The sequence below is a fragment of the Camelus ferus genome, chromosome 1 (genome assembly GCF_009834535.1).
Source record: "Camelus ferus isolate YT-003-E chromosome 1, BCGSAC_Cfer_1.0, whole genome shotgun sequence".
Taxonomy (NCBI): Eukaryota; Metazoa; Chordata; class Mammalia; order Artiodactyla; family Camelidae; genus Camelus; species Camelus ferus.
Window position 1 is genome coordinate 82,911,349 of NC_045696.1, and position 19,894 is coordinate 82,931,242.

At 36.7% G+C, this 19,894-nt stretch overlaps 1 protein-coding gene across 11 annotated transcripts in view; it reads left to right on the forward strand.

Moving 5' to 3' along the window:
* The window catches only part of MECOM (MDS1 and EVI1 complex locus), a 528,305-nt gene that overhangs the window by 494,858 nt on the left and 13,553 nt on the right, over positions 1–19,894 (forward strand). For 7 of the 11 annotated variants that reach the window (XM_032484636.1, XM_032484613.1, XM_014562083.2 and 4 more), the window contains 5 exons: positions 1,859–3,215; positions 5,618–5,705; positions 10,456–10,482; positions 15,884–16,050; positions 17,133–17,210. In XM_032484636.1, the coding sequence (XP_032340527.1) occupies positions 1,859–3,215; positions 5,618–5,705; positions 10,456–10,482; positions 15,884–16,050; positions 17,133–17,210 (1,717 nt within the window). The remainder of the gene's footprint in view (positions 1–1,858; positions 3,216–5,617; positions 5,706–10,455; positions 10,483–15,883; positions 16,051–17,132; positions 17,211–19,894) is intronic. The other 4 variants (XM_032484621.1, XM_032484622.1, XM_032484662.1 and 1 more) reach the window with 3 other exon arrangements.

Genomic DNA, 19,894 nt, shown 5'->3' on the forward strand with positions numbered 1-19,894 from the left:
GTCTTTTAATGCCGCTTTCTTAACGAACACATGTTTATAATTCCATCTACATTTTATTTACTATTTCTTGTTCCTGCTCATAGCTGAATTAGTATAACTAGTGAAAGTCTCCTGTTTCTACCCTCTAGATCATATGGCTTTAATTAATGTATCAAAGAATTTAAATAGTATGCATATTTACTGTGTATGGTTAACTAGTCTGTACTCTGGTATGTATATTCCAGTTGAATAATTTGAAAAGAAATCACTCGCATCTTCTCTTCCCGTTAAAACGCACGCTACAGCCTCAGCAATGTTATGACTCATCCCACAGTTGGAAGCTCGTTTAGCATTCCTAAGCACATGGATATGTCTGGCAATGCATTTTAATTGTTAGTGGTGAAAGAAATAGATATGGAACCACTTGGTACTTCCTGTTTGGTGTTGTGTGGGATAACCCAGGGTCTGGATGAGCTTTGCGTGACTGAAAGTCTATAAAATCTTTGAATTTTTTTTTTTAATTGTTATTGTTTAGACTTAGGAGTGCAGCCATTCTCTACTTAAAGGCAGTTATCACATGAAAGAAATAAATGTTACATTTTTGTCTTCAATTAAATTTCTCATATAAAATTTGTTTCGACAATTACCAACAAGGCATATCACATTTTTGTGTGTATTAAACATGCACAGAAGCATTAAACTCATGCAGAAAGTGGACTCATCTTTACTAAAGTAATGTAAAAAATGTGACGCTTAGGAAATGAATCCTATAATCCGGCTGGACTGTGAAGTGAGTGGGATTCCTCCCTAGCAAGATTCTTCAGGGTTATGGAGCTCCGTCTTAAAATATTCTGACATCTGTTCACACGTATGTGAGGAAGATGTTCTACTTTTTTGGCAAATTCTCGGGGAAAGGGTGATTTCCCAGCCACTCCCACTGCTGTACTCTCACTGGATGAGAGCATTCCATGCACTCTCCCCTGCTTACCGTAGTTGGCTGTGCCACACAGAAGTCAAGCCCCAAGATAACCAGGGAAGATATGACATCAAGTGGACATGTTTCCCAAGGACAGGGTTTCATAAATGCAGGAAGGTTAGCACAACCGCTGGTGTGAGGGGAAGTCAGAGGACGTGATCCTAGTTCATGGGAACCAGCAATGCAGGATGGGCTACATTCAATTTAGTTTCCTTTGCAGGCTTAAAATAGAGCCATTGTAAATTATGTCAGTCTTTCTCAAATCATGAAAATGATTGTTAAAAATGTCTCAGAATACACAATGTGCATTGTTGTGTGGCTTTGATGTGTGAATGATGAGAGCATATGATATAATACGAATTAAATAATGGTAGAGCAGTCACAGGCTTTTCTCCCCAAGGGGAGAGGGAATAAAGGTGAAGTTTCTGGTCGAGGGAAAGGCTGTTTTGTTTTGTTCTGGTACCTGCAATATAGAATTCTGTCAATGGTCTAAAATTTTAAGGGGATTCCTGTTCTGTTTCATGTTTAGTACATCTTGAGAGTTTAATTTTAAAGATTCTGTTGGTGTAGTGATTGGGTGGGAAATCAACGCATGCTGGAATTTGACTTTTTAATCAATATTTAAATACACAAATATGATGCAAAATATTATGCAATGGGGATGACAAAATATTTATATATATATGAAATATTTGTGCTGTCTCAAGACATTTGTCAGGTTGGATGCCTTGCTTTGGAATCTAGTGAAATGGGGTTTTCTGTGTTTGGAGCACCCAGATTGGTGCCTCCAACATCTTTCCCTGGCTTCCTAATTGACATTTGGGGTAAACCAATTGTGATACTTGCTAAATTCAGAAGCAATTGCCATAAAGCCTGAGATTCTTTTTTGTTGTTTGCACACAGGTGAGGTCTGCCATAAATCCTATACTCAGTTTTCAAACCTTTGTCGTCATAAGCGCATGCATGCTGATTGCAGAACCCAAATCAAGTGCAAAGACTGTGGACAAATGTTCAGCACTACGTCTTCCTTAAATAAACACAGGAGGTTTTGTGAGGGCAAGAACCATTTTGCGGCAGGTGGATTTTTTGGCCAAGGCATTTCACTTCCTGGAACCCCAGCTATGGATAAAACGTCCATGGTTAATATGAGTCATGCCAACCCGGGCCTTGCTGACTATTTTGGCGCCAATAGACATCCTGCTGGTCTTACCTTTCCAACAGCTCCTGGATTTTCTTTTAGCTTCCCTGGTCTGTTTCCTTCCGGCTTGTACCACAGGCCTCCTTTGATACCTGCTAGTTCTCCTGGTAAAGGACTATCAAGTACTGAACAGACAAACAAAAGTCAAAGTCCCCTCATGACACATCCTCAGATACTGCCAGCTACACAGGATATTTTGAAGGCACTATCTAAACACCCACCTGTAGGGGACAATAAGCCAGTGGAGCTCCAGCCCGAGAGGTCCTCTGAAGAGAGGCCCCTTGAAAAAATCAGTGACCAGTCAGAGAGTAGTGACCTTGATGATGTCAGTACACCAAGTGGCAGTGACCTGGAGACAACCTCGGGCTCTGATCTGGAAAGTGACATTGAAAGTGATAAAGAGAAATTTAAAGAAAATGGTAAAATGTTCAAAGACAAAGTAAGCCCTCTTCAGAATCTGGCTTCAATACATAATAAGAAAGAATACAGCAATCATTCCATTTTCTCACCATCTTTAGAGGAGCAGACTGCGGTGTCAGGAGCTGTGAATGATTCTATAAAGGCTATTGCTTCTATTGCTGAAAAATACTTTGGTTCAGCAGGACTGGTGGGGCTGCAAGACAAAAAAGTTGGAGCTTTACCTTACCCTTCCATGTTTCCCCTCCCGTTTTTTCCAGCATTCTCCCAATCAATGTACCCATTTCCTGATAGAGACTTGAGATCGTTACCCTTGAAAATGGAACCCCAATCACCAAGTGAAGTAAAGAAACTGCAGAAGGGAAGCTCTGAGTCTCCCTTTGATCTCACCACTAAGCGCAAGGACGACAAGCCCTTGACCCCAGTACCCGCCAAGCCTCCTGCAACACCCGCCACAAGCCAAGACCAGCCCCTGGATCTAAGCATGGGCAGTAGGAGTAGAGCCAGTGGGACCAAGCTCACCGAGCCCCGTAAAAACCACGTGTTTGGGGAAAAGAAAGGAGCCAACGCTGAGCCAAGACCAGCATCTGATGGTTCCTTACAGCATGCTAGACCCACTCCCTTCTTTATGGACCCTATTTACAGGTAAGGGTGGGTGGACACCGCTGAATGTGGACAGACCTAGGAGAGGTAGTTTTTATACTAGAAAATTACAGCTTCTAACACACCGTTTTTATTATTATTATAAAGCAGAGAGTAAAGTTGTTTGATCTAGTGAATTCATGTTTTTGTTCAGAAAGTCAGCTCATTAGGTTTGGACTTATTTTTGGATGTCTCTGAATTTGGGGTTTTGGAATAAGCCCACAGAGTTCTTTCCCTCGACAATAAATTTATTTTTAAACACATTTTTTTAAGTGGAAAATATGGGAAAGTCATATATAAGGCAAGTTGTCAAGTGGCGGAAGAATGAGGCTCCTGAAGGATTAATGCAAATATGTGTGGGCACTGACATGGGTCGGGCTATTTGGAATAGGGTGGGACATAGAACAGCAAGAGTTTACTCTTGGTAAACCTACCAGCACATCCTTAATAAGTACTGGTCCTATTCTGTTTCTAAAGAAGTCTCTTAGGAGTCCCATGTAAGTGAAATGTTAATCACAGAAATGCTTTGTGTGTAATGTGAGCACTCAGCTTAAAAAACATGTCTCTGTTTAATGCCTTTATTATTTTGTTTCCTTTGATGCATCAAAAAATTTTTTATGGGGGAGGGGAAATAAATGCTTAATGAAAAGCTTCTTAGGCAGTCCTCAGAAACACTCACTTGACCAATCAGAAGGATTTCGATTTTTAAAACTAGTTTACTTCAGTGTGTGACTGACAATAATTATGCTTATTATGCATTTGAAATATTACCAAGCATTTTCACGTCTACTTTCTCATTTAAGTCTTGGACATTGTCAAGAGTTAATGGAAAGTGTGGATACTTTTTTTATTGGACTTATTTAAGCTGGGAGTGTTTGATATTTCTGACTGATTCTTTTTTTTTTTTAAAGACAATTTTGTTCAATTCCTTCATTCAGCAACATTTATTGAGTTCCTGTTACTTAACAGGTAACAGAGAGGCAAACGCTTCACTTAAAACCCTTTCTCTACTTTTATTATCTCCAAGATGCTAACCAAGAAACGTTGTCAGTATATTAAGGACCACCCCCACTTGAACATGACATAGAAAAGGACAATACAGAGATGCCTCAGAGCCACCATATTTAGGCATTTTTTTTCACTTATTATATTTTAATTTCTGCGGCAGTCCCTTTACAGAGAAAGAAAAAGAAAAACAGTTCTTCCATATTTTGTGTGTAGCTTGTATGTTACGCATCGCCAGTAAGGTTGTATTTCCAACTCAGTGATGGATCTCAGTCCTCCATGAAGAGAGTTTCTCAGACTTTCTGAGACCCTCCCAATGGCAATGGGCTTCCAGTTCCTCCACGTGCCCATTCCACTCTTTTCCACTCACTCCTAGATTTCCTCTTGCTTACTCTAATCTTGTTTTCTCTCTGGTATTTCAGTCTCAATTAAGGCTTTAGGCATGTTATTTCACCAAATTCATGAGAGACCTAAAGTCAATTCTAGTGTAAGACACGGGTTGAAAGTTCAGCTCCCCCATGTCTTAAACTCCTTTTTCATCCATGAAATAGGGATAAGAGCACCTATTTCAATAAGTGAAATAGTATGTGCAAAACATAGCACATATAAAATCTCAAGATGTGGGAGCTGCTCTTATTCATTTTGATTCTATTTTTAAAAGCATACTTATTTAATGGTTTTTTAAAGGAAATTTCCAGTAGTTGGTGAAAGAAATCAATTCAGTCCATGATGTCATTTCCTATATGCTTAAGAGAAAATAGAATGGTAAACATTTCTAAAGCAGAAGGGATAAATAGATAAGTTGTATAATGCCTCTCCCTACCTGCAAACAGCTCCTCATCCTCTTTCTACCAATCCCATTTCACCTACTCTGTTTATCAGCAGAAGCATCCAAAAGAACACGCCCGTCCTTCAGAGTGGCTAGCAGGGTGTATCGCATGCTTAGACGCTCTCTTGCTGTCACTCACAAACATAGGAGAAATATAATGACTACTTAAAGGAGCACCTTCTTGGTAGAAAATGACTTTAATTTTCAAAGTGAACCCTGTCCTTATGATTTTAAACTTAAAGCAGTTTTTATCTACACTTGAAATGGAAAGGTACAAATTTGTGACCAGTGCCTCCGATTTCATGACTACATTTTTTTTTGCATTTCCTTATGATTATTATTACTAGCCATTCAATAGGATTTTTCCATTATCAAAGGACCTCCTTTCTTGGAGTGCCTAGAAGTGCCATGAGTATTCTTCAAGAAACGAATAGATGTCCTTATATTTTTATTTTGTGCTTCCCAGCAATCTACCATTTGCTTTATTGTTAGCTGTTTTAAATGTCCATGATTATGCAATGATTGATACAGGAGACTGATTCATCTCCAAAATCTAATTTTAACCTTTCAGAGTAGAGAAAAGAAAACTAACTGACCCACTTGAAGCTTTAAAAGAGAAATACTTGAGACCGTCTCCAGGATTCCTATTTCACCCACAAGTAAGTATTTTGAATTTGAGACTTCAAGCTTGTAAACTAACTTGTTGATCCTGAAAAGCAGGTGCAATGAAATGAAAGAAATCTTCAGAACATTAGGATTTCCTCTGACGCTGGTGTGGAAGAACACAGGAAATTCTAGCAGAATTAAAATCCAAACTCTTTAAAGAAAAAGTAATTAACACACGTGTGAAAATAACATAGTTTTGGTGTTAAATTATTCTCTACTAACTGCTTATTGAGCCAAAGCATATTTTAGCTTGAGCAAAATTCATCTAAGAAATTAAATATTGAAGCCGTCTTTCGTGTTTAAAAACTTGTGATAGTAAGAAATAGATCATACTGTGATTTGTCCCAAACTCCTGAGGGTCGTTCATGTTCTTTTAGTGCTCAGATAAAAACAGGAAATGAGTCTACCTGACAAGCTGTTACCATAGAGGGTGAAGGAATTTATCTAGAGACCACTGGGCATTCCAGCAAAGTTCTGTAATTGCACAAGAATTCACCACAATACACAGAGCTATTTGCCGAATGGAGTTGTATCCATTTATCAAAAGCGTACAGTCTCTCATTGCAAGGAAAATACAAAGCAGTATTATCTAACTGGTTCATCTTTATGTCCCTACTTATTTGGTCATTTTTTTAAAAAACTGATTTATGTATCAATCAAAATGTGGAGAATTGTATTGAAAAAAGAGATACATAAACATCTTGAATATAGTTTCTTAAGTGATATTTTATTTATTTTTTATTTACTTATTTTTAAGGTTATAAGCTCTGGTCTTTATAGATAGTAAGCAGCATTTTTATGAAAATGCTTGAAGACAGAGTAAACTAGTTTGTTCTGTTTCAATATACTTAAACCAAAAATTATGCTCCTCTATAAAATTGATGGAATTTTATGCAAGATGTCTTATAGAAAGTTATGAGGTAGTTAAATCATCCTGGGATCTGATTCTTACCCCCAACCTTCACCCCCACCTTCTCTATTTTCTCTCCTTTTTTCACTTTTTAAAGTACCTTCCCAAATTCTGGACAACAGAGTATGACAGCTGAAATACCATATCCTGGGTTAGCTGGAGAAGTCTATCATTGCTCAAAACTTCTATTTCAAACTGAAAAAATATATGTGATTTAGTATTAAAAGGGGTAGAAACATTCCAGCTAGTACTCATTTTACACAAGAAGACTAAGGAATGATATCATTTATTAAATTACTTTATGGTAAAGAAGCAAGTTCTAAAATAGCAACTATCAGGTACTTACATTCCATATTTAGGTTGATCTAAATTGGATACTGTCTAATTAAATGCATTTATAAGATATTATATAGTTAACCACATTTAATTACAGCAAATCAAGTTGTTTTCATATTCTAATGATCTTTAAAATCTATTAACTAATCATTTCAAAATTAAGTGCTACGGGTACTTGGTATAAGGGAGAAAAAAAAAAAAAAAAACCACTGGGATTCAGTGTCTTTGAGTGACTCGGGCTACCTGGCTCTTAGTTTCATTACATGTAAGATGAGAGATTTTGGTGTAAGGTCTCTATCTTCTCTGAAATTCAAAGATTTCTAGCTAGCCAAGGTAAATTTACTGGTTCATAAGATGGGCAATGTTGTCTACCAATAAATTTACATGTGCATGCAGCTATTATAAATATAGTACATACATATTTTTAATCAAATAATGTTAGAAAATCTGTTCTGTTTTAATATTCCAAAAGTTAATGAAGGATCACAAAGGAGGAGGCATGTGTACAGTGCTTGGAGAGCAGCAATCTCTCACTCAGATCTTTGCAAACGTGCCTGTGGGAGCACAGCGGTAGAGCATTTCCTTCCCGCCCCAGAACGGCACGTCTTGCTGTTGAGGGACTGCCTGTTGCTGCATGTTGCTATTAGAACAAGACCCAATGGTGATAATCAAAATATTTAACACATTGTATGTCACGACTGCCAACCAATCAGAATGGACTCCTGCCATCCTGGAAGCCCTCCTGAACCAGCTGTTAATGATGCAGTTGCTGGCTGGTGGGCTGTCTCAGGGGTCTTTTGGGAAGAGGCCAGGGCAGTAGGAGGACAGTCAGGGTACTTGAGGGCAGAGGCTGTTTACCAACGACTACAGAGATAAATCATTATTTTTGCAGCCATCATGGCTGTTTTCGTGTGTAACGGATGAATATCACTGGGATACAGGTGTTAAAGAATGTTGCCTGGGAGTAGCTCAGGTCATGCAGTTTTCATCAAGCCTTCAGACCAAACTGTCGGTTCTTTCAGAAGATCTGCCTCCAGGGTTCTGAAGTTTCATCAGAACTTCTTTGTTCTTTCTAGTACTCTATCAGTTTCATCCAGCTTCCCACAAAAAAACAAATAAAAGCAAAGAAAAACTGCCTAGGATTTGGGGCCAGAAATAACTGGTTTACAACTGGGTTTACTACTTATTAGCAAGAATGCTTCAGTTTTGAGCAATGTAGTTCCTCTCTCCAAGCCTTCTCTGTCACCGTAACAGGAACACCCTTTCCAGTCTTACCAGGGGAGCTGCAAGGATCGGCCTTCACGTATATAATATGTTTAGCGTTGTGCTTGGCATGTGGAAGGACCTAGATGAGGAAGAGCTCTTAGTATTATTGGGTGCAGAAGTATTCCACTTTGAATATAAAGCAGTGTCAGTAAAATACCCTCCTGCCATCCCCTGAGGCCAGTTTCTTTGGCGGGGTTATACCAGCTACTTGGAAAGTTGCTTACTGTGTTCTTGGTGCTGCCTTGTTGGGCAGCAATAAGGGTGGGACAGAGCAAAGTGGAAGGGCTTGCCTCAGCTCCCAGGGCTTGCCATGATCTTGTAGCTAGATAAGTGCTTAGAAAAGACCATTCAGTACTTCATTTTTCACTTAAAGCATATTGAAGCAAATCATGTGGTCCCTCTGGGGCTTTTGTATCTTCTTCTTCAGAATGAGAATAAAACCTATCCTATCTATTCCTCAGGGTTATTATAATAATAAAGAGGTGCCCAGATGTTCTCAATGCCTTAGGGAAAACATATAAATAGATAGATATTTAAATACTTGGTAGTGGCAGTCTCTAGGCAAGCTTGATTTTACAATTTCTGTTTGTTTTTGTATTCTGTCTCCCCTCAACCACCCACCCGTTACACAATTCCTAATCGATGAAAGGTGAACACCTCAATAGATATTTGTTAAATTTTATTGAAAGATGAGTAGGTCATCTTGCTGCCTTTTGGAATAATAATATATATTTTAGAAGTTCTTGTCAAAAATACCTAAAACACGTAGGAAGGAATACATACATCAAAATCAAAAGATACATGGTAGTTTTTTTAATCATCCTCAGGGTCTAAATTCCTCTCAGCTCAGTTCTTACAGAAGTATGTTTGCTCTATCGGGCCACTAGAGGACTATTTAGCCTCCTATTTTTCTCTTATAACTAAGTTAGTTTAATATAAGGGTAAACTGAGCACTGTAGAGGTTCTCCCTGACTATGTGGTTGAAAATTGCTTGTGGAGTCTTAGACTGTAATTTTGAAAAGAAGATGACAGCCAGAAGGAGGTGAGATGGATTACTGTGTGATCTTTGGAATGTCCATTTCATTGGGTACTTTGCATTTGGGGTACTTTGCATTCACACTGAAAGCTCATTTGAATTGCCTTAGAAATCATTTGGCAATTACACTATTATAAAACTGGCTATTATTCTTTAGTTTGATTTTCATATACTTTAAATATTATTTTTAGTTTTTTAAGTATTTTACTGTGAAATGTTTGGCTTTGTGTAGATCTACAACAGAGACTCTGTTTTACTTCCATTTCTGTCCGTTATTCTTTTATTTTTAATTTGCTTCCTTTTAAAGTGTACCTGTTACTGCATCCCAAGAAACTGGGAAAAAGTTAGTCTTATTTCAAGTCATTATTTATATATTGATGTGAAAATCACTAAGTCTTTTGCCCTTCATCTTCTATTTTGCTTTCAACAAGTGTTTCTCGTGTTAGATTTCTTCTGCAATAGAACTTTCATCCTTAAAAACTATTTATCTTCCTTATAAAAGATACTGTAACTTAAGAAATCAAGATATGTCCCCTTTAACCAAGCAAAATGTTATTTTTAAAGATGTAACATTTACATTTCCTGGAAGAACTTCTAACTCACTGAAGTTTCATCCAGTGATTCTTGTCATAAATTGTCATAAATAAGTAGATACTTGTAGTTCTTTTAATTAATGTCCTTAGGTGTTCTGACTACTGATGGTCTGAATCCCGTGCTAATAGAAGTCAAAAAGTGTATTACGCTTTTCTTCCTTAATGATTCACATTTGAGTAAATACCTTATTTTCTTTGTTATTAACATTATAAAAATGCAAGAAGCTAGATTTTTGCAAGAAATTGCTTAATTTTAGTTATTAAAGTAAAATTTAGGAATCTTGTTTTGCAGTGAGTAGAAACAAATTAAAAGGAAGCATCTATTTTGCTATTTAGGATTTGGTAGTATGTAGTGCATAGTTTCTTAGGAAAAAAATATTCTGGTTTAAATCCTTGAATCTAAAATTTAATTTAGGTAAATAGAGGAAATTCAGCAGTGTTCTAAAAATATTTAATTTTCATTGCCAAAGCTTTTACTCAAGATATAGTTACATGATAAGCAAAAATTACTTAGTATACATGTTAATTTCTCAAAGGATAGATTGCAATAAAGATACTGATACAGAAGTAATTTTTTGTTTTTGTTTCAATTTTGCTCCCAGTTCCAACTGCCTGATCAGAGAACTTGGGTAAGTTTTCCACTTATATTTTTAACTAAAGTAATGTAGCATTAAAAGGAAAACAACTTACATTATAAATTGCCATACAAAGAATTCTGAACCCCTTTCCATTAAATGATATGGCCTCAGCAGATAGATCTCCAGCTTTATCAAGCTGCAAAATGGTTTCAGTTATAATTGGGCATTTAGTGTGCTATAAATTGTTTAGAGAATGAAGTTTATTCTATTAAAGTCTGCCCCATTCCATGTAATTATACCTTGATGTAGAACTCTTTCCGGGCACTTGGGAGCATGTTGTTAAAAGATGCTTCAATGGGTCACTAAGTAGAAACAACCATTATTTGGGGGAGCCTGTATCAGCATGTTAAAGATGCTTTTGATAAAGCCTTCAAAAGGATAAAACCTGAATTTATGTGTAGACACAAGCTGATGTTGGAATTCACGTCCATATAAGCCAGGACAGAACTTGGTTTTAGCTGTTTGGAGTAGTAAGACTGTATGTTTAAAAATCCTTATCTAACTAGTGAATGTATCTTTTTGTACTGGGGCCCACTTCTTCAGCTTTCAGTTAATATTTCCAGATACAGCCAGTTGTCAGTTGATATTACTAGGGGAGAGCTTTATTTTTTTATTCAAGATACAAAGAATACTGTTTATTTAGTGTCCACTCCCAAATAAACTTTGAGTCAACGGAAAATATATAAATAACATATATTACAAAATTTTCTCAAAGTGTATGTGTTTTTGTTCCTTCATTCTCTTCTTCACTCAAAATTATACTGATTCTGAAGTATGGGTAAAATCTTGGAATATAGTTCAATTTTCCTCTAGTCACCATATAATTATATAGAAATTACTTTAAGTTAGAGGACGTTGGCACTTACCTATTTCCTCTGTCTGATGTTAGTTTTCCTTTACCAGAAATTCTTCCACTTTATTTCTTCCGTGGAATATGTGATGAATTGTGATTTTTCTCATCGTATCGACTTTTAAGGATTAAGTTCATTTATTTCAGAAGTACAAGAGTAGAGAGTAGAGAGACAGAGACTTCCTTATTAGGCAAAGTTGTGCAGTAGATGGCAGTGTTCTTTGATGATCCTGACCTATATTTCCCGTGTTCCTTGTCTGCCTTTCCTGGCAGAGGTCTGTCCTGAATCTCGTGCCTCATTGTCCTCATTCTCTCTAATGTAGTAATTACTTGCTAGTGGCTTTGCTGTTAGCTGCTTCAAGCATAAGGTGCTGTCCCCTACACAAATGGCCAACGCTTCTACCGTCTTACAAAGCCAGTTCAGATTTTAAGTTAGACACCCTTTCCTGATAATACAATGGTAAAGCAACTGCCATTGCAGTGCTTTGGAAACACTCCCATTCTTTGAATCACAGGTTTCTCAGAACGATCATTTATATTTCTATTATAACACATAGATATTAGTGGGAAATATTAAAATATTACAGTTTATAATTTTAAGTGGTTAAAACACTCTGTAATTTTATAATCATGACTGCAGAGTGTGATACATGGATTGAGACAACCATAAAATGTGAATATTTACTTCTCCCCGAAATGGCCATGATTTTAAGATTTCTCAAGATTATCAAGTGAATAAATATAGAAAACTACCAAATCTACAAACTTTCCCATCATAAGTTATTTATGAAAAGTTAGTTGTTTTATGATAAAGGCATGTGTAATCTAATTGTGAAACATTAGGTCACATAATTCATGGTGCCATTGGACATATCATTTTGTATAATCAGATTGTCACTTGAATAGTTTTAATGAGAAACTTCTTTATGTCATCAATTATTGGCTGCCAGATAATAAATGTTAAGCTAAATGCTTCAGACCCAGTTGATGATATCTTGCCTGCTGAAATGCTTTTAAAAATACTAACTTTATTTGACTAGAGAGATAGCTACATTTTTGGTAGGAGCTAGGGAATTGTGTCTAAATATTAGTTTGCGTCAGTAAAAGTTAATAGTCTCTTGGGGACTGGAAGGGGGCGAAACGACTTCCTCTTCCAGACATCTGGCTGCCGATACCATCAACAACTATTATATATGTAAATAAAAAGTACTGTTCCATAGGAAAAAAACCTGTCATCTACTGACCAGAGATTAGCCTATGACATTAAAGGACATGGGGCAGTACGTTTCTAAAATACATCATCTGACTTTTTCCTCCTTTCCCCCCTCCATTCTCAGCAAATTTCCTATTCATAATCATACAGATTGCTCCCTTCATTGGTTTTCTCATAATTGAAGAATATATCCAGCTAGATTCTGTTTCATTTATCCCAGTTCATCTTGATTTTTAAAATACCAAGTCAAACTTTAAAATGAATGTCAAAACTGACTCCTTCTTCTACAAAAATGCATGTTATTCCAGGAAGAGCATCATCTGGGTCAGCCCTGACAGTCAGACAAAGGTGATGTTGTGACCCACACATTCGCTAACGCCCACCTCAATCCAACACCTCAATCCAAGATATAGACTAGATCTGATGTTGGTCACAGAATTGCTAATCTACCCCAGCTAGCAGGTGTCTAAGTCACTTCTAACTGTCCAGATGGGGAAACTTACTCTTTCCAGCTGAGGTCAAGTGCTGGGAGAGCAAACCCTAGGAAGATGAACGGAAGGATCCAGTGATGGCTTTTACGTTGCTTCGTGTTTGCTCTCTGGAAAGAAAGTGGTGTGTGTGTCTGCGCGTGTGGTGTTAACAGCTACCCTCAGCTGACTTCCCATCTTCCTCTTCTCCCTCTGCCTCACTCCAATTTACTCTTTTCATTTGACGCCAGAAGCCGGAGGTGGGGGTGGCTACAGTGAGGCACTTGGGTAACCGCTGCTCTTTCTCTTACTATCTTTAAGAATGTTGTTATTTAATCGTCAAGCCCATAATATATTTTCCTGTTTCTTGATGCTTTTCCCAAATTGAAACATTTTGAGGTAAAGTAATCACAGTGATGTTTCTTCAAAAGGAGCTATTAGCAGCTACTAAAGCAAGACACATTTCTCAACAGCCAATTGTTCTTAAATAACTTGAAGGACTTGTAGTTCACATGTGCTCAAGATGAAAGCTGAGAATAATAATAGTCATGAGTAAGCTATTTTCCATATAAAAGGAAAAGTGTTCCTATAAGATGTATTGCCCCAGGAATCTGAGTGTGTCAGCAGGGCAGACACTCAAATGATTTAAAACCACTAGATAATGAAACTTCACTCAAATATTAAATGTACATAAATAAAACATTTATAATCATCACCCATGCACTTACTATTCTTCCCAATAAATATATGCGATCATGACCCTCACCCTTGCTTGTTACCACTAATCAGCTGGAAGGCCAGGGGTCATTTTTCACTCAATTTATTCCATGGAGGGTGGAATATCAAAATGATTTTCTGCAAGCAACAATTAGAAGGAATAAATGCAAATAAAATAGAATCATAAAATATTTCTGTATTGATTTTTAATAAATAAAATCCAAAGTAATATGAAAATGCTAACGCTCCAGCTGGAGGGGGATAATGACCGTATTCTGCAGGGACAGAGTTTCCACCAACCTCTCTGAGCGGCATCGTCATTCCATATCTCTGCCCTGTGATCAGTATGTGTCAGAATCCTTCATAGTGACAAATGTGCTGTCCACTTGCATCTGTGGAGAATGTTTTAGCAGCTGAGTGATTATGAATCAAACCCCTGAGCTCATAGCCCCTACCGCCTCCCAATGCAGTTCACATTTGTCGTCTGACAAGTAAATGTATCTTGACTTTCCTCTGAGATTTTTTTTTGCACCGTGTTTGATGAAAGACATTTGGCAAATTGGCAGTGGTACCCTGTACGTTGCAATTTGTAGCTAGCATTAGGAGTCTGGGCATGAAATGAGAGGGCAGGCTCCAGGAGAAAGGGAAAAGAAAGAAAGCTAACTACAACATGAATAGTCACTTAAGAATCAAGCATACAATATTCCCTTTGTAAGAAGAGAATCAGGTTTAGGCCATTCTGTTAAGATTTTGCTGTAGTTTTAAGTCAATGGTATTCTGTCTAGCTGCCTGTCCGTGGAATATGTATTTTGTTGATTTTCCTTTTGAGTACAAAGTGTTGCCTTTTATTTTTAACCTGAGCTCATAATTGGGCCTCCAACTCTGTCTTGCCATCTTATCAGCGTAAGAATCATTTTCTTGGGTTCAACAGTTGCCTGAATATGCAGTTGTTACCATTTCTAATCACTGCTTGGAGTCTTCTGGTCTACCACCCCAGCCCTTTGCAAAACATAGAGTGCATATAGAAAGCAAACACCTTTTTAACAGTATTCTGAGTTCTTCAGTGGCATAGTGCCCTAAGAACCGAATAAACAATGGGTGAGTTGATTTAACAAGAGGGCCTGAGAGTTTGCTTTTTCTACTTAAAAATTCAGTAGTAGGCAGCTTCCAAATAAAATGCGATTGTGGAGGAAACAATGTTTGGGGAGGGCTGAAGGGAAAGGCAGAGCTCACCTAACTGTAGACAGTAAGGGTCAAGCTACCTTTAAAAGTAAATGCTACCCTCTGATTGTGACTGTCAAATACGTGGGCATGTGGACAAAAACTTGAAGATTAAAAGCAAAATAAAAAAAAAAAAAGGTTGTTTGAGGGGAAGAATTAGGCATGATAGTTTTTCTTTAAGAATATCATTCTAAGAATGTGGCTTACACTAACAGCTTCCCATACCTGATAATGCCAATGCCAAGTGATACAAAGTTATGATAATACACCGTGAACTGTCACTTCAACTCCATCTTTGTCCAGAACAAATTAATATTTCATCAAAATTCTTTGTAGATGATCCCACTTAAAAATCTAGTATAGCCCGATATCAGTTTACATAGTCTCAGGCAGAGCACCTCTTACACATTTAATTTTTCCTTTCTGCACCACATACATTTAGCTTAAGCTATAACTTTGGGACATTTGGTGTTTTTCATGTCTTGAGTTCTTTTCATGGGACTTCTGGTTTTTATTACCTAGGCAAGACATATAGGATCTTTTCCTATATTTTTCAGTTTACTGTTGCTGTCCATAACATAATCTAATGCCTTTTAATTTAATAAAAATCTAATTTGGTTTTATTATCTCTCATGTATTTCATTGCTTAATTGTATATCAAATTCTATAACATGGTTTAACCAAGGTCTTAGGAAAAAGTTCACCTGGGATTTTATGAGCTTGGTTCTACCTTTGTTATCTTCAAAATCAGTTAATTCTCTTGTTGCTTGTTTAATATTGGGACACTGCGACCTCTTTCTACAGTCCCTTGCATTCAACAGATTTGATGCTTCCCTTTTATTAATGATTTCTTGGTTTGCTAGGAATGATTACAGAAGAATGATGTCCGACCAGTCCTAATAGTTTCGTGCATTTGCCTTTCAGATGTCAGCCATTGAAAACATGGCAGAGAAGCTGGAGAGCTTCAGCGCCCTGAAACCTGAGGCCAGTGAACTTCTACAGTCGGTTCCCTCCATGTTCAACTTCAGAGCTCCTCCCAACGCCCTGCCAGAGAACCTCCTGCGGAAAGGAAAGGAACGCTATACTTGCAGGTAATGGCAAAGTTAATCATGGTCGGTTTTCCAAAATTCTCCCCTCTGGTTTCAAAAGGCCCTGCTGTTTGTTTTGGAAATTATTCTTGATTGGATGATTAATAGCAACCATGATATATCTCAGGCACTTCAAAGTGCTCTTTATTGAGTGAAATATAAAAATAGTGGTTTAAGAAATTACTATTAAATGAAAATTTTAACACAGGCCATTTGGTTGTGATAAATGGGGTTGGAAATGGTCCAAATACTATCTACTTGTTTCACTTTGATATTTATGAATTTTCTTTCACAGTTAATTATTTTCATCCAAAGGTATATAATACTACTGTCCTCAAGCATAGAGTTATTAATTGTCATGGCATTGAAGAATAAGACTGTCAGTGAAGGACGAATAAGGTTGATAAGTGAGGAAAGCTGGTTAATAAGTTTCTTGTTACTCATCAGTAGCACAGGAAAGCTTTTTTTGTTTGTTTCTGTTCTCTTTTTTAAAAAAATAAATCATGCTTATACTTTCTGAACTGTCTTCAGAAATCTGTGGCATCTGACTCAGGCATATCAATTTATCTGCTCTTTGGAAAATGTGTCACTTTCTTTCCAGAAAAGCTTTTATAGGAACATACCTTGATGGATGAGGTCTTAGAATCTTGTCTGATCTGATACCACTCAACGTACAACGTTGTCTCTATGGCTAACATGTAAAATGAGTTGAAACATTTGAAATCTGTTTACATCAACCCAGAATCACAAGCTCTTGTCATATTTTTATCCCCTTGTCTGGTTCAGTTTTGTGGATGTAAAGATACAGAGTTAATAAAAGAGGTGCGTGGGGGTCATCAAAACTCAAGTCTATTTTCATAAACTGCTTATGCGTGAGTAAATTCAACCGCATCTCATATAGCAGCCTTTATTTGTAGAGTTATTTATATCTGTAGAATGGCTTTGTTGCAAATTTTAAATACCAAAGACTTGTGAGTTCCATGCAAGATTAATTAAGTCAGGAATAAGCATCTGGCTTCTATGCAGCTTGAGTGAAATATAGTCGATTGTGCTGACTTTCTCTTATAAACATCTTCTCATAACAGATACTGTGGCAAGATTTTTCCAAGATCTGCGAATCTAACACGGCACTTGAGAACCCACACAGGAGAGCAGCCTTACAGGTTTGACAACGATTTTTACTAAATACCTTGATAAACATTGTAACCATTAACGTGGACTCACTGACACGATTTTAAAAGAGGCTACTTTTGTGCATGTCTGAATGTATATCTATTCGATTTTGAGTCAAAGAAGAATTAACTAATGGCTAGGATAAAAATTTAGAAGAGTCCTAATTTCTTTGTTGTCGTTTTAAGTTTTTTATTGAAGTGTAGTTGATCTACAGTGTTAGTTTCAGGTGTACAGCAAAGTGATTCAGTTATACATGCATATATATTTTTTCTTTTCAGATTCTTTTCCATTATATGTTATTACAAGAAATTGAATATAGTTCCCTGTGCTATACAGTAGGTCTTTGTTGTTTATCTATTTTATATATAGTAATGTGTTCTAATTTCTTGAGTCCAGAAATGTGTCCTAATTTCTTGAATCAAGTCTTCTTATATCTCAGGCTAAAAGTTCTAGTAGTGTCTAGTACAGACTACGTGTTTAAGTACTGTTAGCCATTTTTAAAATTAAGCATTTTCTCTTCTCAATAATTCATGATATTTTAATTGACAATAATCATAGCCTTGCAACCTCCCTTTCCCAGACCTTAAACCTCTGCTAGGAGTTAACAACCCATATATACCTTTGTTTTCCCAGTACAGCTGACTCAGTATCTACAAGTGCCATTAGGAGGTTTAAAGAATAAACCTTAAACCTGGAGAGGAGGAAGGAAATGTGGAGCTAGGGGTAGAACAAATAAAATAGAGTGTGTTATAGGAAGGGGGCAATTCCATCCACCATTCTCCGGTGTATCCTAGCTTATTCCGCTAAATGTCAGGATCAACCATGTGACACATGGGACATATGCTTAATTTTAATATTATTGTTTATGAATGAATGAAAAGAATCAACATTTTCCCTTCCAGTTTTAAAGTACCATCTACATTGTTTAATGTGCAGTGCCTTGCACACAGTATTAGATATTCACATATATTTCTTCAAAGAATGAATGTTATTTATCTTTAAGTAATACCCCTAATTTTATTCTACTTTGAAATTCTTATGCATTGCATATGTCTAAAATTGTTTTTGTCTGAATGCTTTTTTTTTCATTAAAATAAATAAATTATTTTTCAGCTTTCAAAGACTTTTTTACATACAAGCATAAGAAAATGGGCAGACCAATGTTCATTTGAAGATAACTGAAATCTTGGGAGAAAACTAGAGGGACTTAAAGTCAGAAAATAATAAAATGTTTTCTTAAAGTCTTTGCTTTCCTACATGTTTTGTAAATCAGTAATCATAAGGGATATTTCTACTTTATATGTAAGAGAATGCACTTGATACAATAAGTCTCAGAGAACTATAAGAATGATAAGTGTTAGGTGATTTCCCTTTTTGAAAATATGTCACATCCAAGAAATTCTGCTTAAATGAAAGGAAAGATTTTCATGTTTACATTTTGTAATGGCCTAGGGTCTGGTGTGCGGCCATGACATCATGCTCACTTTACTCTTTTTTTTTTTTTTTGTACCTGAATTCAGTGGCTTTATTCTACCCCATAAGTGGTGCTATTATTGTACATGTATTTTTAAAGATGCAAACTAGAATTTTGCATAGCTGAAGATCTTAAACAATTACTTGTCCAGCTCCTCTGTTTCACAAGTGAAAAAATTCAGATCCACAGATGCTAATTGCCTTCTATTAAGTATAGTATTAGTAAATCCAGGATTAAAACCCAGACCTGGAGCTCTCAAGTCAGGGATTTTATCTGATGCCATGATCTCAAACATTCTCTTGACCCCTGTGTTTATATCTAGCGACCAGGAAGACCTAATAGTGCATAGCTCACGCGTGTGTTACGTACTCCATTTTAGAATTTCGGAAACTTAAGCTCCTATTTAATCTGTTTCTTTTCCACCTACAAATTTACTGGAGTAGAGTGGAATGATTTTTGTTTTTTGTTTTTTGTTCTTTTTAGGAGCACTCAACCTTTTGGCCAAGGTATTAGCAGAGGACAGATACAAAGTAACAGATGATCTTTAGTTAGAACTTCTTTATTGACCAATTTTATTCATATTAGAGTAGATGATATTTTTTAGGTTTAAAGCTTCTTTGCATACAAGCAGTTGGCAGCATGTGAAAGACAGAATCTCTCTTCCTCATGATTTGTATAGAAAATGTTTTGAGTGAAAATTTTTCTAAAGAATTTGATGGGAGTTTAAGTTTTCTCTCTGTTCCTGGGTTGTTCTGCTCAGTGTAACACAATTGTGCCAATTGTACCATGGTTCTCCTTGCAGTGGGCCTTGGAAGTCCACAAAGTTATTGTAGAGAAGGCCAAGACTCCATGTATATATTTTTTTTCAAGAGCAGAGGCTTAAATATTACAACTGCTATCAATGTGGAGTTTCACACATGTTTTAATTAATATTATAAGTAAGTAAAGTTGAGGAACATCATGATGCCAGAATGGTTTTTTAAGGGGGAAAATTAAATCAGCCCTTGAGTTGGTTTATTGATACCATGCCAAAGTAACTAGTTTAACAGATTTATTTTCCCCACTGAACTAACTAGACTTCTGGCATCATGTAGAGACAGCCATCAAAGCCCAGAAACTTGGAGTGGAACAAGGTGGTTTCTGATGTAGAGCACTCGAGCCACTGAGCCTGTGTACAGAAGTGGAAGAAGAATGAGTTCT